Source organism: Pteronotus mesoamericanus, unplaced genomic scaffold, assembly GCF_021234165.1.
Source record: "Pteronotus mesoamericanus isolate MK-2021 breed Mesoamerican mustached bat unplaced genomic scaffold, CSHL_Meso_final contig_78, whole genome shotgun sequence".
Taxonomy (NCBI): domain Eukaryota; kingdom Metazoa; phylum Chordata; class Mammalia; order Chiroptera; family Mormoopidae; genus Pteronotus; species Pteronotus mesoamericanus.
In genome coordinates this window covers 26623964-26644110 of record NW_026555258.1, presented here as the reverse complement: position 1 = coordinate 26644110, position 20147 = coordinate 26623964, and the positions used below count along the sequence as shown (strand labels likewise).

The 20147-nt window shown below is 37.3% G+C and overlaps 1 protein-coding gene across 2 annotated transcripts in view; it reads left to right on the top strand.

The window, feature by feature from the left end:
- The window catches only part of INVS (inversin), a 132805-nt gene that overhangs the window by 64200 nt on the left and 48458 nt on the right, over positions 1 to 20147 (top strand). The window contains exons 4-8 of one of the 2 annotated variants that reach the window (XM_054584609.1): positions 1880 to 2053; positions 5397 to 5564; positions 8725 to 8905; positions 11177 to 11286; positions 15678 to 15849. In XM_054584609.1, the coding sequence (XP_054440584.1) occupies positions 1880 to 2053; positions 5397 to 5564; positions 8725 to 8905; positions 11177 to 11286; positions 15678 to 15849 (805 nt within the window). The remainder of the gene's footprint in view (positions 1 to 1879; positions 2054 to 5396; positions 5565 to 8724; positions 8906 to 11176; positions 11287 to 15677; positions 15850 to 20147) is intronic. The other variant, XM_054584610.1, reaches the window with a different exon arrangement.

Sequence of the window (20147 nt, the reverse complement as noted above, 5' to 3'; positions counted from 1 at the left end):
ACAGTTGTCTTCCTTACTAACACCGATAGCCCCTCATAGTAAAACATCAATGCATTATAAGCCTAAACCACCAAGTTTCCAATAGGGTAAAGGATGGAGAGGATCTCAGAAGATGAAACCTGCCCACTATGTTTTGAATAGGGAGAAAGAAATAGGCATGAGGTAGGCTGAGAATTTGACCATGCAATACCGTTTGGCCATCTTGACTTTGAAATATCTGTGGTACTAAGCATCTTAGGAAAGACCTCAAAAGAACTGTTTTTTGTGGGTTTTGTTTCAAAGCTCCTATATTACACAGATGTACTATACAATACAGTAGTTGCCCCTTATTTGTGGGGAATACATTCCAAGACCCTGGGCAGATGCCTTAAACTGAGGCTAGGACTGAACCCTATATATGTTTTATTTTTTCCTATACACACATGCCTTTGATAAAGTGTAATTTACTATAATAAAATAGAAAAAGTATTGCAATATACTGTAATAAAGTTATGTGAATGCAGTCTCCCTGCCTCCCTCTCTCTTTCCCTCTCATAACCGAGATGGCTGCTAAGTGACTAGTGGGCAGGTAGCGTATATGGCGTGGATACACTACACAAAGGGATGATTCTCATCCCAGGCAGGACAGGGCTGGATGGCATGAGATTTCATCACACTGCTTAGAACTACACATAATTTAAAACTTATGAATTGTTTATTCAGTTTTCCATTGAATATTTTCAGACTGCAGTTCACCACTAGTAGGGGACACCATGGAAGGCGAAACCTGGGAAAGGGGGGGCTGTCCTATACTGGTTGACCAGCATCCCTGCCAGTGTGTTGCTCTAGCCCTTGTAGTTGGTTCTTTTTCCAGATGAGCTGATTCTACCAGAGTGGAGGCTTTAACTGATGTGGAGAGTACTGCCTGCAAGTGGATGGCCTATCATGACTCCTGAGTTTGTGTTTAGGTGACTTATGAGCCAAGGACTCGAAGTCTGAACAAGCTGCTTTTCGCTTAGTTGTACCTGTAAATAACTGCGTTCAAGAAAACTAACCACCTCCTCCTTAATCAGATGATCGTGAACAGAATATTCATCCCCTTTGAATCTCACTTCCCTCACCTATTATTGGGGTTTAAAATCTCTGCTTATTTCACAAAGTTATCATACCTTGAATATAAATATGTGCTGTATTGGTCAGAATATGCTGAAACTAATGTACTTATTGCTGCTACTAGATAGCAATTTGGAGAATACACCCCCCAAAAAAACCCCAAGACATAAAATGTATAAACTCCTTTGACCCAGTAAGTTGGTTCCCAATAATTTATTCTTTTTTTTTAAAGATATTATTTATTTATTTTCAGAGAGAGAGTTAAGGAGGGAGAAAGAGAGGGAGAAAAACATCAGTTGGTTGCCTCCTGCACGCGCCCAGCCTGTCTGGCCCCCAACCCAAGCATGTGCCCTGAACCAGCGACCTCTCAGTTCACAGGCTGGTGCACAATCCACTGAGCCACACCAGCCAGGCCTATTCTCATAAAAAATAAATAAGAAGAAAAACAGCTATGTGAGAAGAAGATGTATATTGTAGCAGTTTCTGTGAAGAAAATATTGGAAATAATTTTAGAATAGTTAAATAAAATATATTGCTTTTATACAATGAAATATTGACCAGCAACTATGTAAACTATGTGCATATAGAAAGAGGTTGGAAGGAAATATGAAAAAATAAAACAATTGATAGAGTAATAGAATTATAAGTATTTTTCTTTTTATTAATTATTCTGAATGTTATTACTCTAGCAGAATAATTAAAATACTTCAGAACATTTTAAAATTAAAAAAAAAAAATTTGACCCCAGACTAACTTTCTTCTTACCATCTCTTACTTTTTTATTTAGGGAAATTATCGTTTCATGAAACTCTTACTCACACGTAGAGCAAATTGGATGCAAAAGGACCTGGAAGAGATGACTCCTTTGCACCTGACCACTCGGCACAAGAGCCCCAAGTGTTTAGCGCTTCTGCTAAAGTTTATGGCCCCAGGAGAAGTGGATACGCAGGACAAAAACAAGGTAATGCACTGCCACAATCCAAGACAAATAAGAGCAGAAAGCAAATGCTCCCGTTTATAGTATGAAACCTCAAGGAAGAACCTCAATTACCACTCATACACACAGTAGCGCAATTCCAAGTCTCCATATGTCCTAGTAAAGTATTTCACTTAAATCCTGTCATTTTATCCTCCTAGCAACCATATTTGGTAGGTAGTATCATGTCCTTTTTACAGGTGGGGAAACAGAAGTTCAAAAAGATTAAAATTCTGCCAAAAATCCAAGTGGCAGGACTAGAATTCAAACAGAAACCCATTATTTAACAGCTGGTTGTGATAGTGACCGTGGTGGTTAGATCTGTGGCGGCCAGTGCCTGGCGCTGTACTAAGTGCGCAGTTGTTGAACGGCCTGGCTTTGGCATCAGACTGTTTGGATTTCAGTCTGGAAGTTATAACTGCTTGTTCTGTGTCCTTGGGCAAATTACTCCTGTGCCTCAATTTTCTCGTGTGTGAAAAGGGGATAATAGGGTGTTGAGGAGAAAATGAGATAATATATATAAAGCGTTTAGCACAATGCCCAGTGCAGCGTATGCTTTCCATAAATGTTAGCTATGAAATATTAGCAGTTTCATTTAGGTTCTAACATCCACTCTGGCATTTGTTGCGAGGATCTATTGTCTTCTCTGCTCTTGAATTTTAACGTATCGTACACATTGGTCATTGTTTTGATCGACTGGTTATCGCTCTGCTTATTTTCTACAGGGAAAAAATGTGGTCTTTACTTAGACAAGTGCAATATTCCTCTTCATTTTCACCAGGCACTTAATTATAGAGTCTTGCTAACTCTAACGCTCCCATGTAATTAAAACTCTTATGATTAAATCTACTGGGTTTATGTGCAATAATCCTTTCACTCTCATAGTGTTCTTTATGTGGTTTTCAGATTTTGTTTAATAGTCACATAACCCAGAGTTCTGTAATCAACTTTATTTTACAGCTTGCTGTAAATTAATATTATTCCTAACTCACAGCATTTCTAGAGTGCTAATATTTTACTAAAAAAAAACACTTTGGTAAATCCTCAAAGACCATTAATCACTTAAGCTATGAATGTCTTTGGGCTTTATAATGTCTTCCCCAAATATTTTAGATACTTTGTACTTCCCTCTGGTATCCGTATATTATTCTGTATTGAACAGGGATGGGAGGTTATCCAGTGAAGGCAGATGGAAAATGGGTCCACACAGTCCAGACCGGCACAGGGAATAGAGGAAGATAAACGCCTAGAGCAGTGATTCTCAAAGTATCTGAGGGAAAGGATTGGTTTGTTTTTTAATTTCCAGTCTGTCACAGACCAATAATTTTATGACATACATTAAAAATGAACAACAAAAAAAAGAACAACCCAATTAAAAAGGGGCCAAGAACTTGAACAGACATATCTCCAAAGTACATATACAAGTGGCCAACAAGCCCATGAAAAGACGCTCAACATCACTAATCGTTAAGGAAAAGCAAATCAAAACTACAAATAGTAGTACCTCCTTTAGGGTTGCTACTATTACACACACACACACACACACACATACCAAGTGTTGGTGAGGATATAGAGAAATTTGAACCCTTGCCCAATGCTGGTAGGAATCTAAATTGGTGCAGCCACTGGGGAAAACAATATGGCAGTTCCTAAAAAAAAATTAAACATAGAATTACCATATGACTCAGTCATACTCTTTCAGGGTATACACCTAAAAGAATTGAAATCAGGAACTAGGACAGATATTTGCACATCCATATTCATAGGAACATTATTCAGAATAGCAAAAAAATGGAAACAACCCAAATGTCCATTGATGACAGATGGCTAAACAAAATGCAGTGTATACATACAGCGGGATATTATCCAGCCTTAAAAAGGAATTAAATTTTGACACATGCTACAACATTGATGAACTTTGAAGATATTAGGCTAAGTAAAATGTCAGACACAGAAGGACAAAGATTGTATGAATCCACTCATGAGGCATCTGGAGTCATCAAACTCACAGAAACAGAAACTAGGACAGAGGTTGCTGGGGGCTGGGACAAGGTGGGAATGGGAGTCACTGTTAATTGGGTATGGAGCTTCAGTTTGAGAAGTTAAAAAATATTGGGGATGGATGGTCTGATGGTTACGTAACAAGCCAAATATACTTAATGCCACTGAACTGTATACTTAAAAACAGATAAAATAGTAAATTTTATGTTATAGATATTTTTTGCCACAGTAAAAAAGAAAATTAGTAGAAAAATAAAAAACAGAGATGTAAAAAAATACAACCCCAAACATTTTTATTCTTATATTCAAAAGACATAATATTAATTTCAATAAATATATTCAGAACAAACATAACTTGGGAAAAGAAAAAGAATTACAGAAACTGTACATGTTGTTTATTGAAAATGTAATTATAGGAAAATTAATTGCTATTGTATTTGTGACTTTTTCATCCTGCAGTTATTACTGAATAAAAGATAATAAGTTAAAATGTGATTCTTTATGTTAAATGCCTATAGGTACACTTTGAATGAATACCACGTATTTATAAAGTGTTTATTGTGACAAATGAGCTTGGTTCCTGCTGTTAAATGATCTAATTCTAGACTGGATTGATAACAATGCTACTCGAAAGGGACAATGTATATCTAAACAGTTTCTGTGTGTCTCCTGAATAAACCTCTTGGTAGAGCAATCTTACTATGGTATGTCACTGAGGACATGGAAGAGGTTTTAAAGAAACATCCACACATTCAGGATGTTCCTTTTTAACTTTTATCTGAAATTAAGCAAATTTTGCTGTATTTTCAATAGCTAAATTTATTCTTTGATATCAGAAAAGAATTCCAGATCTATGATTTCCTATATATGGACCTTTTTGATAGCTCATATAATTCAAAACATTGTATCAAATTTTTAAGGGGCTCGATGCAATATCAAGATCATCAGTTACTTCGTTAATAATTATTCATAAATTATTGGGCTGCTTTTCTCTTTCTCAGCATCACCATTTCTTTTGGTACCTGATGGCCTAAGCGCTCACCGTGGCTAAGAGGGCAGATTCCGACAGCAGCCCACCCGGGTTAGAATCTTAATTTGGCCATTTACTGCCTTTATGTCCTTGAGCAGATTACTTATCTTCCTTGTGCTCAGTTTCCTCATCAGTCATGTGCAAATTCAAAGGTACTTTCTCCTAGAATTGTCGTGATGACTACATGAGATAAAATATGTCAAAGCTCTTAACAACAGTTAGAGCCTGGGAAAAATTTGTTGTGCTGTTATTGTTGCTGTTGTTACTGTTGTTATTTTGAGAATCTCAATCTTATAGCAAACAGCTCTGCATTGGAGCGCCTACTACAATAACCCTGAGCATGTGAAGCTGCTTATCAAGCATGATTCCAACATCGGAATTCCTGATGTTGAAGGCAAAATCCCGCTTCACTGGGCAGCCAACCACAAAGACCCGAGCGCCGTTCATACAGTGCGATGCATTCTGGTGAGTGCAGCGGTGCTGGCAGACCTGGCTGGTCTTCCCCCTAAAATTCTTGTCTTATGAAATAGCCAATATACACAAAAGCATATCCTGTATAGGTCACACAAGGAGATTATGAAGCAAAAGAGTATGACAAACATGCAAACATCACTCAAGAAATATTGTAGGACATTTTAATACCGCTAGTTAAGACCACATAGCAGTTTTCTGTGTACCATTTCCCAAATGCATTCTCTCCCGAGGCCATGTTCATTCCTGTCCCCCCATCAACTGCTCTTTTAAATTTATATTTATCGTTCCCTGACTTTGTTTTTTGGTCCTTGTTTTTATTAAATAGGGAGTAGACATAAGTGAATATTTGTAAAATAGATGTAAGATGTTACGAATAAGGAGACAACAAATACTCATGTACTCATCACTGAGTTTAAGAAAAAGTACATTACCATTACCTTTCAAGTCCCCTGAGTACTTCCCAGTACCATTCTATTCTCTCCTTTCTCAGAGGCAAACACTATCCTCAATTTTGGGTGTATCATTTCACCTACTTACATTATAGTTTTCCCACATATGTTTGTGTCTCTAAACAACACCTTGTTTAGTTTTTAATGTTTTTTTTAAACTTTATGTATATGGAATCATATTATATGCATTCTTTTGCAACATGATTGTCTTGTTGAACATTATGCTAGTGATTTTAGCTTTATTGCTGTGTGTAGCTGTCATATGTTAATTTTTACTGCTATATAGTATCCCATTTTGTAAATAAACCACACATTATTCATCCAGTTATTGACGGAGATTTGGAACTGTTTACAGTTTTTTTGCTTTTTACAAACAGTGACACTTTGAACTTTTTAAAACATATCTATGGGTGTATATTTCTATACATGTTGTACATGAATAGAAATGCAACTGATATTTTTGTTTATTAATTATATATCTAACTAACTTGCTTTACTTACTAATTTTAAATATTTATCAGTAGATGTTTTTGTGGTTTTCTTATCACTCCTTCCCAAATTCCAATTCACATGCTATGATAGTCTAATATTTCATCCTATTTTCATGCAACACACAAATTAAACTTTAAAAGATATTATGTTGTATATATAATAATTATTTACTTCTACTTGCATTTTGACTAATTTCTTTGCTCTGCCTTTCTTCTTGAATCTCAAATTTTCCTTCTAGGATTATTATCTTACTTCCTGAAATACAATTCTTAGAACTTCTTTAGTGTAGATCTTTTGGTGATAAACTATTTTTAATTGTTAAGAATGTCTACATTTCTATGTTATTCTTTAATATATAGTTTCCCTGTATATACAGTTCTAGATAGTTACTTTTCTCAACTCAGTCTTTATTATTTTTCTGCACTCTGCCTTTCTTTGTTACTCTTAAGGAGTGTGTTATTGGTCTAATTGTCATTCCTTTATAGATGACTTATCTTTCCTCTCAGGCTGCTTTTAAATTCTTCTCAATAGGGCATTCTATAGTTGTGCTACAGTCAGTCTAGGTGTGGCTTTTTTTTTTCCTGTTCGGTACACATCCTGTTTATTGCTTCTTCGTTCTGGAAAATGTATAGCCATTATCTCTTTAAATATTGCCTCCTTTTCATTCTCTTTGTTCTTGCCTTTATGGTCTCTAATTATACATATTTTAGACCTTTTCATTTTATCCTCCATGTCTCTTAACTCCTCTTTTACATTTTCAACATCTTGTCTCTCTCAGCTGTGTTCTAGGTAATCACATCAGATCTGTCTTCCAGTTTACTAAATCTTCTGAGTCCAGTCTCTTGTTTACTATGTTCATTGAATCTTAATCTTAGTGATTACATTTTTGCTTCTAAAAGTTCTGTTTGGCTCTTTTTCAAATCTTGGTCATGCTCACTTTTTATTTTATTTTTTATTTTCTTACATGCTTCTTAGATAGTTTCATATTCTTTATGTGTTAATTCCAATATCGGAAGTCCTTGGAGGATAATTTTCACTCATATCTTATTCTCACAGATTTTTCTTTCTTTTTCCTGTAAATTGTATCTTAGTATTTGGGAAACTCAAGGGCCTATAATACTATTGTGGTATTTTTGAAGTGTTTATAATACCTTTTATACTATTCTTTGTAAAACAGGCTGAATGTACAAGTGCATCTAAATCTGGGATGGCCCTTCAGAGAGTTCTCAAATTGGGGCAAGAGGGCGTGGCTTTTGATAGGACCTAATCCAAGAAGGGACATGACTTTGGGTGAGGTAACTCTCTTTAGCTGATGTAGTTTCAGAAGGCTGACTGTTGAGGGTCATTTGCTGGTAGTGCTCCAAGCAGCTGAGGAAATAAGTCCTTTAGTCCTGAAGGAGACCTAAGCAGTGTATCATAACATCTGCGACAAAGGTCCCGTAGAAAAATGAGTAAATGTTGTGAACTGTTGATTTAAAGAGAAATAAAACCAAAAAGCCAATAAACATGTGATTGAAAATCTCAACCTCATTTCTAAAAGAAATAAAAATTAAAACATCAGTGAAATGCCTTTTATACCTATAAGGAGAAAAATGTAGTAAGCTTGATAATGCCAAATGGTTAATTTGTGGCATCATTTGGGGAAATAACAACTTCTACACATTGTCGTGGATTTGTTCACTGGTCCAACCATTTGGAGAACAGCTTAACAATACCTCCTTAAAGATGCAGGTACTCGTCAACCCAGTAATTCCCCTGCTAGATTTCTAGTCTTGAGAAAAACCTCGTTTATGTGCTACAAGGGGACATGTAAAGGAAGCATGTTCATTGCAGCATTATTGTTAATAGTGGGAAAAATGTAAATGAACCTAAGTATCCCTTAGTAGGAGAAGGGGTAACTACATTGTGGTTTAACAAATGAACTAGTATCAACATAGATATCCCAAAGTACACTGTTAAAAGAAAAAATTGCCGAAGGATATACAGAGTATAATGTGTAAGTGTAAATATTAAAAAACACACATACAAAGTCTATGTATCGTTTATGAATGTATACATAGGTAGCAAAAGAACAAAATATGGAGCTTTTGCTCAGTCCATAACAGAGAGAGAACACAGAGGTTTAGAAAACTGCTCAGTTCATACTTATGTCAAATGTGATTTAGTGAGGACTCTATGTGTGTCTGAAGTCTCTGGTTCCTTGAAAACAGGATGCCGCTCCAACAGAGTCTTTGCTGAACTGGCAAGACTACGAGGGTCGGACACCTCTTCACTTCGCAGTCGCTGATGGGAACGTGACAGTGGCCGATGTCTTGACCTCATACGAAAGCTGCAATATAACATCTTACGATAACTTATTTCGAACCCCACTTCACTGGGCGGCTTTACTGGGTGAGTTGAGTGTGAATCAAAAGATCAACAGCAGGAGGAACTACGTGAGTACAGGAAGCTCACTGTGCCTTTTCTTTCCCGAACTCCCATCTTCTATTTAATCATTTTAATTTTTAATTATGTGGCATTATTTTACACCTAAATATCTCTATTTATGCTTAAATTTGAGTATTATAAATGTGTTCTCTGTCATGTATTAGTTTTAATTTCAACATGTCTTTTAATTTTTATAAAAGTAACACACATTTATTGACAAATATAAATGTAAAATAAGCCTCTTTTCACATTCAGTGTCAATATTTATTTTGGGGGAGGAGGACTTTAATTTTATGTTTATGCTAATACAGTCATATTTGATTTTTTTCTTTATATATATATCGGGAAAACCTGATATGCCTTTTACTTCACCTTTTTGGCGATCATGTTTTTACATGAGAGAGTGCATGTATGTGTCTGTTGTGGGGGGGCAATCTGAGTCTGTCTCTTTTAGTGAAGGAGTTTTACCCATTAATAGTCATTTTTATAAGATTAATTTGTCATATTTTCTGCTATTCTGCTCTGAGTATTATTGGTGTTTTCATTTTTCAAAAAAATTTTTTGCTTTTGTTTTCCTGTTTCCTTTGTTTTCTGCCTTTTGGTATATGGATTAAGTTTGTTGTTACTTGGTTTTGAATTGGCTAATGTTTCAGGAACTTATTTAGGTTTTACTAATGGTTACCTGTAAATCAATCAAAACTTTTTAAGCCTGAGTCAAAGTCAAGAGTGAAACTGCATCTGTTGATTCCCACCTATTTAAAATGGGGAATTTATCCCACTTTTACTTACCACTCTTTTATTATTTATTAATATAACCTGAGGTTTTTTCCCCAATTATTATTTTGGTCTTAGTTTTTAAATTATATGTTGTCTCTTTTGAAAATGAAATTTACCTTTGTACTCAGTTTTGTAATCAGATTATTGCTATTTAGAGTTATATCAATGTGCAGTTTCATCGTTTTTTCCTTTTTTTCTGCATTCTGGGAAGATTTCATAAATATGTCTCCACATTACTAAATTGACTTTTTGTTCTGTACGTTTTACATTCTTTCTCTCTTATAGATTATATTTTGATTTCCTTTTCTCATCCATATTTCCTCTTATCTCTATTTCCCTTTTTACTTTCTTTCATTATTTTTTCATTTCCATTTATTTTCTTCTTAGATATTCTGTTTCATTTCATAGAAGCTATCTCTGTGCACTTAGTCAAAGATGCCAAATAGTGTCCTGAAACCTTCCTCCGGGTCCTTCTCTAGATCACTTTCTGAGGTATGCTCTTCATCTTTCTGATGGTGTTTTATCCTTCAGACAAGATAAGATGTGTTTCGGTTGACCATGTAGCCTAAATTGCCTTTGATCCTACTTTTGTCTATTTGTGTTCTGGAGAACTCTGTCTCAAACCATAGCTGGAGAGCAGGTCGATGCGCACAGCTCTCCCTGAAGTCCTTTTTTCTGCCTGGTTTTAATGCAGCATCTCCTTGCTCTGCTAGTGTGGCATCTTCTTCATTGCCTGGTTCCTCAGACTGCTGGAGCAAGAGAATTTATGAAATTCAGGTTTCCTAAATATACTATCAGATTTGTTCATTCTTTGATCCTTCCTACAGTTCTTCACTCGTGGAGACCACGTGCTCCAGAAAGCAGTTGCAGAATGTTTTCTCCACCACCACCTCATCATTCTGCACGCTTGTTTTCTGGGATTTAAAATCATTGCTTAGATGTTAAAAGATTGGGGGAGGGAGGTTAGAGGGGATGGATAGGAGGCCTCAGAGATTCCAGCAGATTGTTTTATAGTATGTCCTCCTGGACTGAGGAAGAGCACAGCTGTGCAGCAGTTCAGACTGGTTGTGCAGCTGAACCTGGAGACCAGGGATATTGGTGGCTGAGTGGGGCTGGCTTCTAATGCGCCCTCCACCTTTCTTACGGGCAGTTTTATAAAGTAAAGCCAGGAAGTGCAACAAGCTGATACCCAATATTCTTTTTTTCTCAATCTGGCAATAGTAATTAATGTCATTTCTTTCCTCATTGAAGACTTAAGGTTTTAGTGTTATAAATGTTTGCCTTTGTTCTGCATTATCATAGTACTTTAATGAGAAGTTTGAAGAGGCTGCACTGAGTGCCACTACCCAGCAACCATGTTGAGTGTTGTATTATGTGCTAGTGATTGTTCTCACCCCGTTAGATTATAAATTATTGAATGTCCTTTGTATGTACTAGCTAACTTGTGTCTGCTTTCAGGCCATGCACAGATTGTCCATCTCCTTCTAGAAAGAAATAAATCTGGAACCATCCCATCTGACAGCCAAGGAGCAACACCCTTGCACTATGCGGCTCAGAGTAACTTTGCTGTAAGTAAAACACGACAATTATCTTTTTTCTTGATTAAATTTTAATTTTGATATGATTGTAATTCATAAGCAGTTGTAAGAAGTGAAACAGTGAGGTCCCACATTCCCTTCACCCTAGCTACCTCAATGGTAACATCTTGCAAAAGTGTAACACTATGTCATAAATAAGAAATTGATATTGATACAATCCATTGACCTTACTCAAATTTCAGCATTTTACATCCCTTCATTTGTGGGTGTTTGTACAGCAGTTATCTTGCAACAATCATTCATACTTGTTAACTCTGAAATGCAAGTGATATTCTGAGTTTTTTATAAAATTCTTAGTCACATGCGAAGTGTTACAGTTTTTATTGTAACTGTTCAGTGTATGCTTTACTGTGAGTATACTTAATCTTTTTGTAACTTTTATAATATTAAGGACAACTTAGTATTCAGCAGTCTGCAACTGTCCTGAAGGCAGTGTGACAACTAGACAAACCTTGGCTGGATTCCTGACTGTGCTATTTGCTAGCCATGTTTCTTAACCTCTTTACACAAGTTTCTTAACCTCTTTGAGTCTTAGTTTCTTCATATGTGAAATGATGGTAATTATACCTGTTCTTTCAGGATTGTTATAAGGATTAGAAAAAATTAGAAAGTGCCTACTGTAGTCTTGTCATTGAGCAGGTACTCAAGAAATAGAATGAATTCTTATCATTACTACTGCTAATAACAACGTATATTATATATCTGAGAAAGCAATCATATGAGGTTTTGATATTTCCAAAGATACTGACTAATATTAACACTTCTTCACTTAGTAAACCACCCTTTATCATTTATAAAGCACTTTCTCATACATTATGTCACTCATTCCAGCCATAACATGATAGTGTCTAGCCTGCCTCAGCTTCCTGAATATGAGTAGCCACCAAGAACCAGAGACTCATCCAAAGAGCCCACATTAAAACAGTCACAGTGACTTTGATGCCTTCTACACCGTGTGCTTAGTGAAAGAAACCCTTGGTTTCATTAAATTATAAGAATGTCATCATCAACATAGTATAATTCTATCTTCCTTCCCTTCCCAAATGCTTCACTGAAGACATTGAGTACTCAGATTGCGAAAATACATTTTTCTACGCTTTTTTCTCTCTGGTACTCACAACAACTATAGCTATAGTCCTTCCTTCCCTCATAAAAATTTACTTTATCACCTAGAGGTTTGGCAAACCATTATGTTCTTTTATCTCCCAAAATCTCAGAAAAATACAAAGTAGATTTTGAAGAGAATCTTTTTTTTAATATTACAAGTTTCTCTTATTATAAGAAAATCAGTTGGCCCAGTCTAGTCAATTTACGAAAATCAAAACTCAATCCATGTTTTAACACAAGACTATGAGATAGAACATGTTATGAGCCAGGTCATATTATCCCCACTTACAGATGAAGAAACCAAGGTTCCAAGAGATTAAATGACTTTCCCAACATCTTGAACCTAAGTCTTAGACTCCAAATTTAACATAGGTACAGATACAGTAATTGACATGCTAAAGGAACTAAGAAAAAATGGTGGAACATTATGGATGTTTACTCAAAGAAATACTTGTTTTGCATAATCTGCCAACCCCAGAAGTGGTATTTTTTATAAGCTCAATTTCAAGACCCTTGATATGTTTGTACTTTTTTTCGAAGAGGTTTCAGTTCTCTTTTGAAAAACATCAACAATAACAAAAAACTCTACAATAATTTCATTTGATTCAAAAGCAGGAAAAAATACTTTGCTTCTTAGTGGAAGTCACGTGTGACAGTGGCTTTGTTATCATAACAAATACTGCTCTAGGACTTCTGGTCAATGGTGGCAAAGCAGATATGGTTCACCTCTTCACACAATCACACCAAAATTACAATTAGAATATAGAACAACCATCACTCAGAACCATCAGAAAAAGTGCTGGATGGAAGTCTGACAACCATGGAATTAAAGAAACCACATCCATCCTGACTGGTGGGAGGGGCAGACAGGGAACAGGCTGGTCCTACATCCATGTGTGGTGGATAAAAATTCAGGAGGGATATCATAAGCAAAGAGTCCCAGCTCCACACTAGGCCCCCCAGCCCAGGGTTCCAGTGCCAGGAAGATAAGTCCCCACAACTTCTGGCTGCAAAACACAGGCGCAGATTGAGTCGGTTGAAGAAACTGCTGGAGCCCCCAGCAATGCCTCTTAAAGAACCCACACACAGACTCACCTACTCAGACTCCCTCCCCCTGAGCTCAGCACCCAGGTAGCAGCTTGAAAGGCACCAGTGGTGCACAGAGAGAAACTGACATGTCTGGCATCAAGGTGAGCAGAGACCATTGTCTCTTTTCTAAACCCTCCCCTCACAGAGCCAGCAATCTGGTGCCATGTCCAAGGCTCGATCAACCTGACTAACACTCTTTGACCTACCTTAGAGTCCCCAGAGACTCTGCCCCACCCAACTTACAGGCCCACCCAAGCTGCTTTTCCATGTGAGTGGCTGGTCTTGGCTCATGCTTCACAACTTCCAAAACCCTATTAAACAAGTAACAGCTGGCCTCAGTGAGCCCCAGGCCTGGCACTAGCAACAGCCAGCCTAGATTCACAGCTTAGCTTCACCTGGAAATCTCCAAGCCCAAGTAGCAGCCATCTCAGATTGCTTTATAACTCAGGCAGGGTGGCCCTGGGCAATACACAGGTTGGGGCTGACCTTGGCTTGTACCACCTGGGAAACCCCAGGGCCAGCGCACCCAGTGGACAGCTACAGACCACGTTAGAGCACCACCACCCTGACCCTGCACAGCTGATCCTCCTCAGAGGGCTGAGGTTGGTGGTCAGTGGTCACAGCCAGTCCTTGCAGCTGACTGGCCTGGGTAAATCCCCCCTGTTGATCTGTCAACAGCAACCAAGGCTTAACTACAAGAGGAGGGTGTACTCTGCCCACATGAAGGGTGCGCCTTGAGTACCCAGCTTGGTTGGTAGGGGAGGCAGTGCCACTGGACCCTACAGGACACCCACTACATTAGGCCATGCTACCAAGACATGGAGTCAGAACAGCTCTACCTAATACATAGAAACAAACTCAGGGAAGCTACCAAAAGAAGGAGGCAAAGAAACATGGCCTAAATGAAAGAACAGATCAAAACTCCAGAAAAAGAGCTAAACAAAATGGAGAAAAGTAATCTATCAGAATCAAAGTTCAAAACTCTGGTTATAAGCATGCTTAAGGAACTTTGTGAGGACTTGATCAGCATAAAAAAGATCCAGTCAGAAATGAAGGATACACTAATTGAAATTAAAATTTACAGGGAAACAATAGTAAAGTGGATGAAGCCAAGAATCAAATCAATGGTATGGAACATAAGGGAGCAAAAAACAACCAATCAGAATAACAAGAAGAAAAAAGAATCCAAAAAAATGAGAATGGTATAAGCAGCCTCTCAGACAACTTCAGGAGGTCCAACATTCATATCATAAGGGTGCCAGAAAAAGAGAAAGAGCAAGAAATTGGAAATCTACTTGAAAAAATAATGAAGGAAAACTTCCCTAATTTGGTGAAGGAAATAGACATGCAAGTCCAGGAAGCATGAAAAGTCCCAAACAAGGTAGATGCAAAAAGGCCCACTCCAAGACACATCATAATTAAATTACCCAAGATTAAAGATAAGGAGAGAATCTTAAAAGCAGCAAGTGAAAAAAAGTTAGTTACCTAAAGGGGAGCTCCCATAAGACTGTCAGCTGATTTCTCCAAAGAAACTTTACAGGCAGGAAGGGATTGGCATGAAATATTCAAAGTCATGAAAAGCAGGAACCTACAGCCAAGATTGCTTGCTTTACCCAGCAAAGCTACCATTTAGAATCAAAGGGCAGATAAAGAGCTTCCCAGACAAGAAAAAACAAAAGGAGTTCACCATCACCAAACTATTATTATATGAAATGTTAAAGGGAATTATTTAAGAAAAAGAAGAAGATCAAAACTATGAATAGTAAAATGGCAAAAAATACAAATCTATCAACAATTGAATCTAAAAAATTAAGCATCCAAGGAGAACAGAGACAGAATCATGGATACAGGGAGTGTTTTGATGTTTGCCAGGTGGGAGAAGGGTGTGGGGGAACAGGTGAAGAGGTGAGGGGATTAAGAAGTACAATTAGGTATATACAGAATAGCCATGTGGATATAAACACAGTATAGGAAATGGGAAGTAGCCAAAGAATTAATATGCATGACCCAAGGACATGAACAATGGTGGGGGGATTGCCTGAGGGAGTGGGGGTGCTGGGTGGAGGGAAGGAAAAGGGGGAAAACTGTAATAGAGTAATGAATAAAATATAATTTTAAAAATACTACTCTAATGTGTCAAAGTTTTAAATGAAGTTTTCTTACAGGAAACAGTTAAAGTCTTTTTAGAACATCCTTCAGTGAAAGATGATTCAGACCTCGAAGGAAGAACATCCTTTATGTGGGCTGCTGGGAAAGGCAGCGATGATGTCCTCAGGACTATGCTGAGCCTAAAGTCTGACATTGATATCAACATGACAGACAAGTATGGAGGCACAGGTGAGAACTGGTAGACATAATTGATTTCCTTTCATTTCGGGCTTCAAAATGTAGATGATGCTCTAAAACTTTGTACGATAGTACTTTTAAATAATTCTCGCTAATTCAGTATTGTTTGACTTCCATCTTTACTTTTTCAGTTTAAGTTGCCAGGATATCACTCATAGGCCTATTCCCTCCCAGTGTGATGGGCGAAATTAGCCTCTGTGTCTACCAGATGAATGATGGCATTTGGTTTAAAACCCTGGTTGCTCCTTAGACATGATTATGGGAACTCTTCTGATTACCTTCGTGTAAAAGAGCAAAAACTTGTACTTTAAAACTATGCATATTTAGTAATTATTAATTGTATTTTCAAAACTTTATTTTAAGGAATTTATACATCTAAGTATATTCTCACCAGTCTCATTTAATATGCTCTTTTCTCAGATTTGAATAACTTTACCTCATCCTGCCATTTTCAAGATAACCTCCATGACTCTAGAAGCTTCAAAGCTTCAAGTCAATTTTGCATGAAAAGCTCTTACAAGATGCTTCTTTCAATCTCTTTCTCTACTAAGAGAGTCCTTTAACTGTCTTCTCATTAATAAGAGAGGTACAGGGTTCTTAGCATCCATTGACTGCTGGAGGTCGCTTTCTCATGTACTAGATCCTAACTCCACATGGGAAAGAAAGGAAAATCACATTACAGCACAGTAACACTGAAAAGAATAAAAATTCAGCCTCAAGCTTCTCAATGTTATGTTTTTTTCTTACTTGTAAGAAGATGTACCAGAGCCATTTGCACCTACATGTTGTCCTGGATAAGATCTCTCTTTGCCATCAGAGTTACTAATCCAGCACTGGGGGGAAGAGTGGAGAGGGAGGTCACTCCACCTAATAGTCTCTCTCCCTAACCTACACCACTCACCCCTCTAAATCATTTTTTTAAAGAGTTTTTAGGTAATGTGAATTTTGATGGAGGTTTTAAATTTCAAAATTATTTCTTAACAAAGTCTTGCAATAGACCTTAAGCTTCTTAAGAAGTACAGCGCAGACACATAGGACATTGAGTTTATAAATGGTTTGAACATTTAATTTTTTTGTCTGACTTCCATTAGTATGCAGTCTTTTACTTTATCACTAGCCTTACTTTTAGTTTAACTTTTCATGTATTTTAATAAAGTATAGATGAGAACACTTGCATCCTTTTGACCAAAGGTGCCTTTCTGATGTGCACCGTGGTTGGAGTTCAGACATACCTTTTCTTAGGTTCATGAATTCCCTAGTCTCTTTGTCCTAAAGGATTTATTATATGTCAGAGATGTTTCCTGGCATTTCTTGTCCGTGAAAGTGAGTTCCTCTCCATCATCCCTCTACAGTGTTGTTTTATCCTCCCCATTGAAAAAAAGAGTTCTAAACTGTAATTTAAAAACAAAAATAAAAAAGCAAAAAATAATAGTCAGATTAAAATTTGCTTTAAAAAAGTTTTTATCAACCACAGTATACAGACGTTATTGAGATCTTGATTCAAATAAATAAGCTATAAAAAATGATAAAGCCAGCCTTGGCTGATGTGGCTTAGTGGATTGAGTGCCGGGTTGCGAACCGAAAGGTCACCGGTTTGAGTCCCAGTCAGGGCACATGCCTAGATTGCAGACTAGGTCCCCAGTTAGGGGCGTGTGAGAGGCATCCAATCAATATATCTCCTGCACATCGAAGTTTTTCTCCTTCTTTTTCTCCATCCCTTCCCCCCTCTCTAAAAATAAAGAAATAAAATCCTTTTTAAAAATGATAGCGCCATCAGGAAAATGAGCACTACCTGAATATTTGATATTACAGAATTTTTGTTAATAATTTTTAGGTATGATAATGGGACTATCTTTGGAATGTGGGGGCTGGAGCTCTGCAAACCACGTTTCCCCTTTGCCAGCAGGTGCCCTGTTAGAATCAACCTATAGGGGGCAGTAGAGCGAGACTGGAAAGCTGGCAGAGCAACAGGGGATTGCATCTTCCTGTATACTTACTATTTTTGTTTTTGTTTCCTTTTCCTGTGTTCATCACTGTACTTTGTTCCAATGGTAATGTTAATTTTACTTTGCAGTTTTTCCATCACTCACAGTACCAGCCTCAAAGCACCCTCCTCAGAGACACCAGAACCAGCCAACAAGCAGAGGCCCTCCTCAGAGGTCTAAGTTCCTGTTCTGCAGGGCTCCTCTTCAAGCTTTTAGCTTTTAATAACCCCATCCTCTTGTTTCTGTTCCCCTAGTCCAGAGTTAGTAGCTGTTTTCTGCATTTACGACCTCTGTGATACCTTAGTCTTCCCTTTTGGCTTTTTTAGTTCTTCAATACGTTGCTAACAGCTCTTTTATTGAGTTCTCTCTGTTAGCGGGTCTAGCGTGGTTTCTGTCTCCTAAATGGACCCTAACTGATGCAGTGGTTGTGTTTCTTTAAAAATGAACAAACGTGTCTTTCAGATATACTTACTAAAATATTTATAAATGAAAGGATATGACTCTAGAATTTTCATGAAAGTAATCAGAAGTGGAGGGGATAGAGGACAATTAGAGGGAGCAAGATTAGCCACGTGCCGACAATTGCCGGAGCTGGGTGACGGCTTTATTGAGTTTACTGGACTGCTGTCTTTATTTTTGAATATGTTTAAAACTTTGAATAAAGTAAATTTAACTTTTAAAAAATAGCACTAATATGTAAAATTGTGGCACTTTTTCAAAGAGGAAGTAACGATAGTTAAATCTAAGGTTATTTTTAAATAAATAAATGCAAATACTCAGAAACGGGGAATTTCCTTTAATAAGATCATTTGTTCTATTTTTTGCTTAGTTGACATTGTGTCTTTTTTTTATTTGACATTGATATTTATCTGAAGAGTATCTATCTATTGTATCCTGATGCCATATCACAGCATTATAGGATTTCAGAATTAGAAAATACCCAAAAATTAGATCTAGCCCCAGGTTTTCCAAACCATGTTCTTTAGAACAACAGGTTTCTCTAGAGGTACCTGAAGTGAGTTGAGGGTGTAGGTGCTTAAGTAGATAACCCTCTATTCCTGCTTTAGCAGAACAACTCTTATCTGTTTAATGTGTTGAATGTTTTATAAAATTTCACTTGGGGGAAAACATTCTTATGCTCTTAAAATGTGAAAACAACTAAAGTAGCACAGGTCTATCATGCTTTAATCTGCGTAATGACATTCTTCAGTAGTGGTCTTTCAGCCTCGGTTTCAACAGCTCCAACTTGGGAACGCACTGCTTCCCTCTTAACCTAACTCTACTGGAATGTTCTTCCTTATACTAAGCCAAAATTTGTCAATCTGCATGTTCCACCCTTTGCTCCTTCCACATGACAGTACTTCAGATATGTGAAGTCTCTCACACCTGTCTGAATCTTGGGTAGGCAAAACAAAAATTTACCCGTTTAGGTCAGAGCTCTCAAACTCAAGCACGCATAAGAATTACTAGGGCTGTTCCTTGAAATGCGCGTTTCCAGAATATATGGACAAAGATCCTATTCACATCCTGTCAACAAGTTCTGTTGACTCCATTTCCGACATATATTCTAAATCTTTCTATTTCTCTCCATCTCCACTCCTGCCACCTTAGTTCAAGCCATCATTTTTCACCCAGTCTACTGCAGTAGTTTTAACTGGTCTCCCTGCCTTTATTCTGATCTACTACCATGCATTTTCTCAGAACAGCTAGGGTGTTTTCTGTGTAGTCTGTGAATCAGATAATATCACTCACCTACCTGCATGGCCATTTATGACCTGGCCTTTTGTACCTGTTGTGCTGCAGCTTCCTTGCCTTCCTTAAGCACAGATTCATTCCTGTCCTTGTACTAACTGTTCCCTTCGCCCAAGCTACTCTCTCTCCAGATCACCGCATTTCTCTGTTTTTTATAATTCAGGTCTCAAATGTCATCTCCTTAGCAAGGCTTTCCCTAACCACCAATAAAAAGTAGTCCCCCAGTCACTCTGAAATCAAAGTATCTTTTATTACTCATTACTTTAATTATACCATTCATCACTATCTAATACCTTCTTATTTACACAGTTGGGTTTTTTTTATTCCCCTACTAACATGTAACCTTATCTGTTTGTTTCCTGTTGGATTCTCATCATTACATTAACACCCAGCCCATAGTATGTTTTCAACAAATATCCAGGAATCTGCAATTTTATAGGCATCCTAGGTTCTGATTCATGGGTCACACTTTATGAAAGAAACGTTGTTCTAGACACTGTAGAGCCATAATACTTAGAAAGAATTGGCCCAAGCCTCTAGAGAGTTATCCAG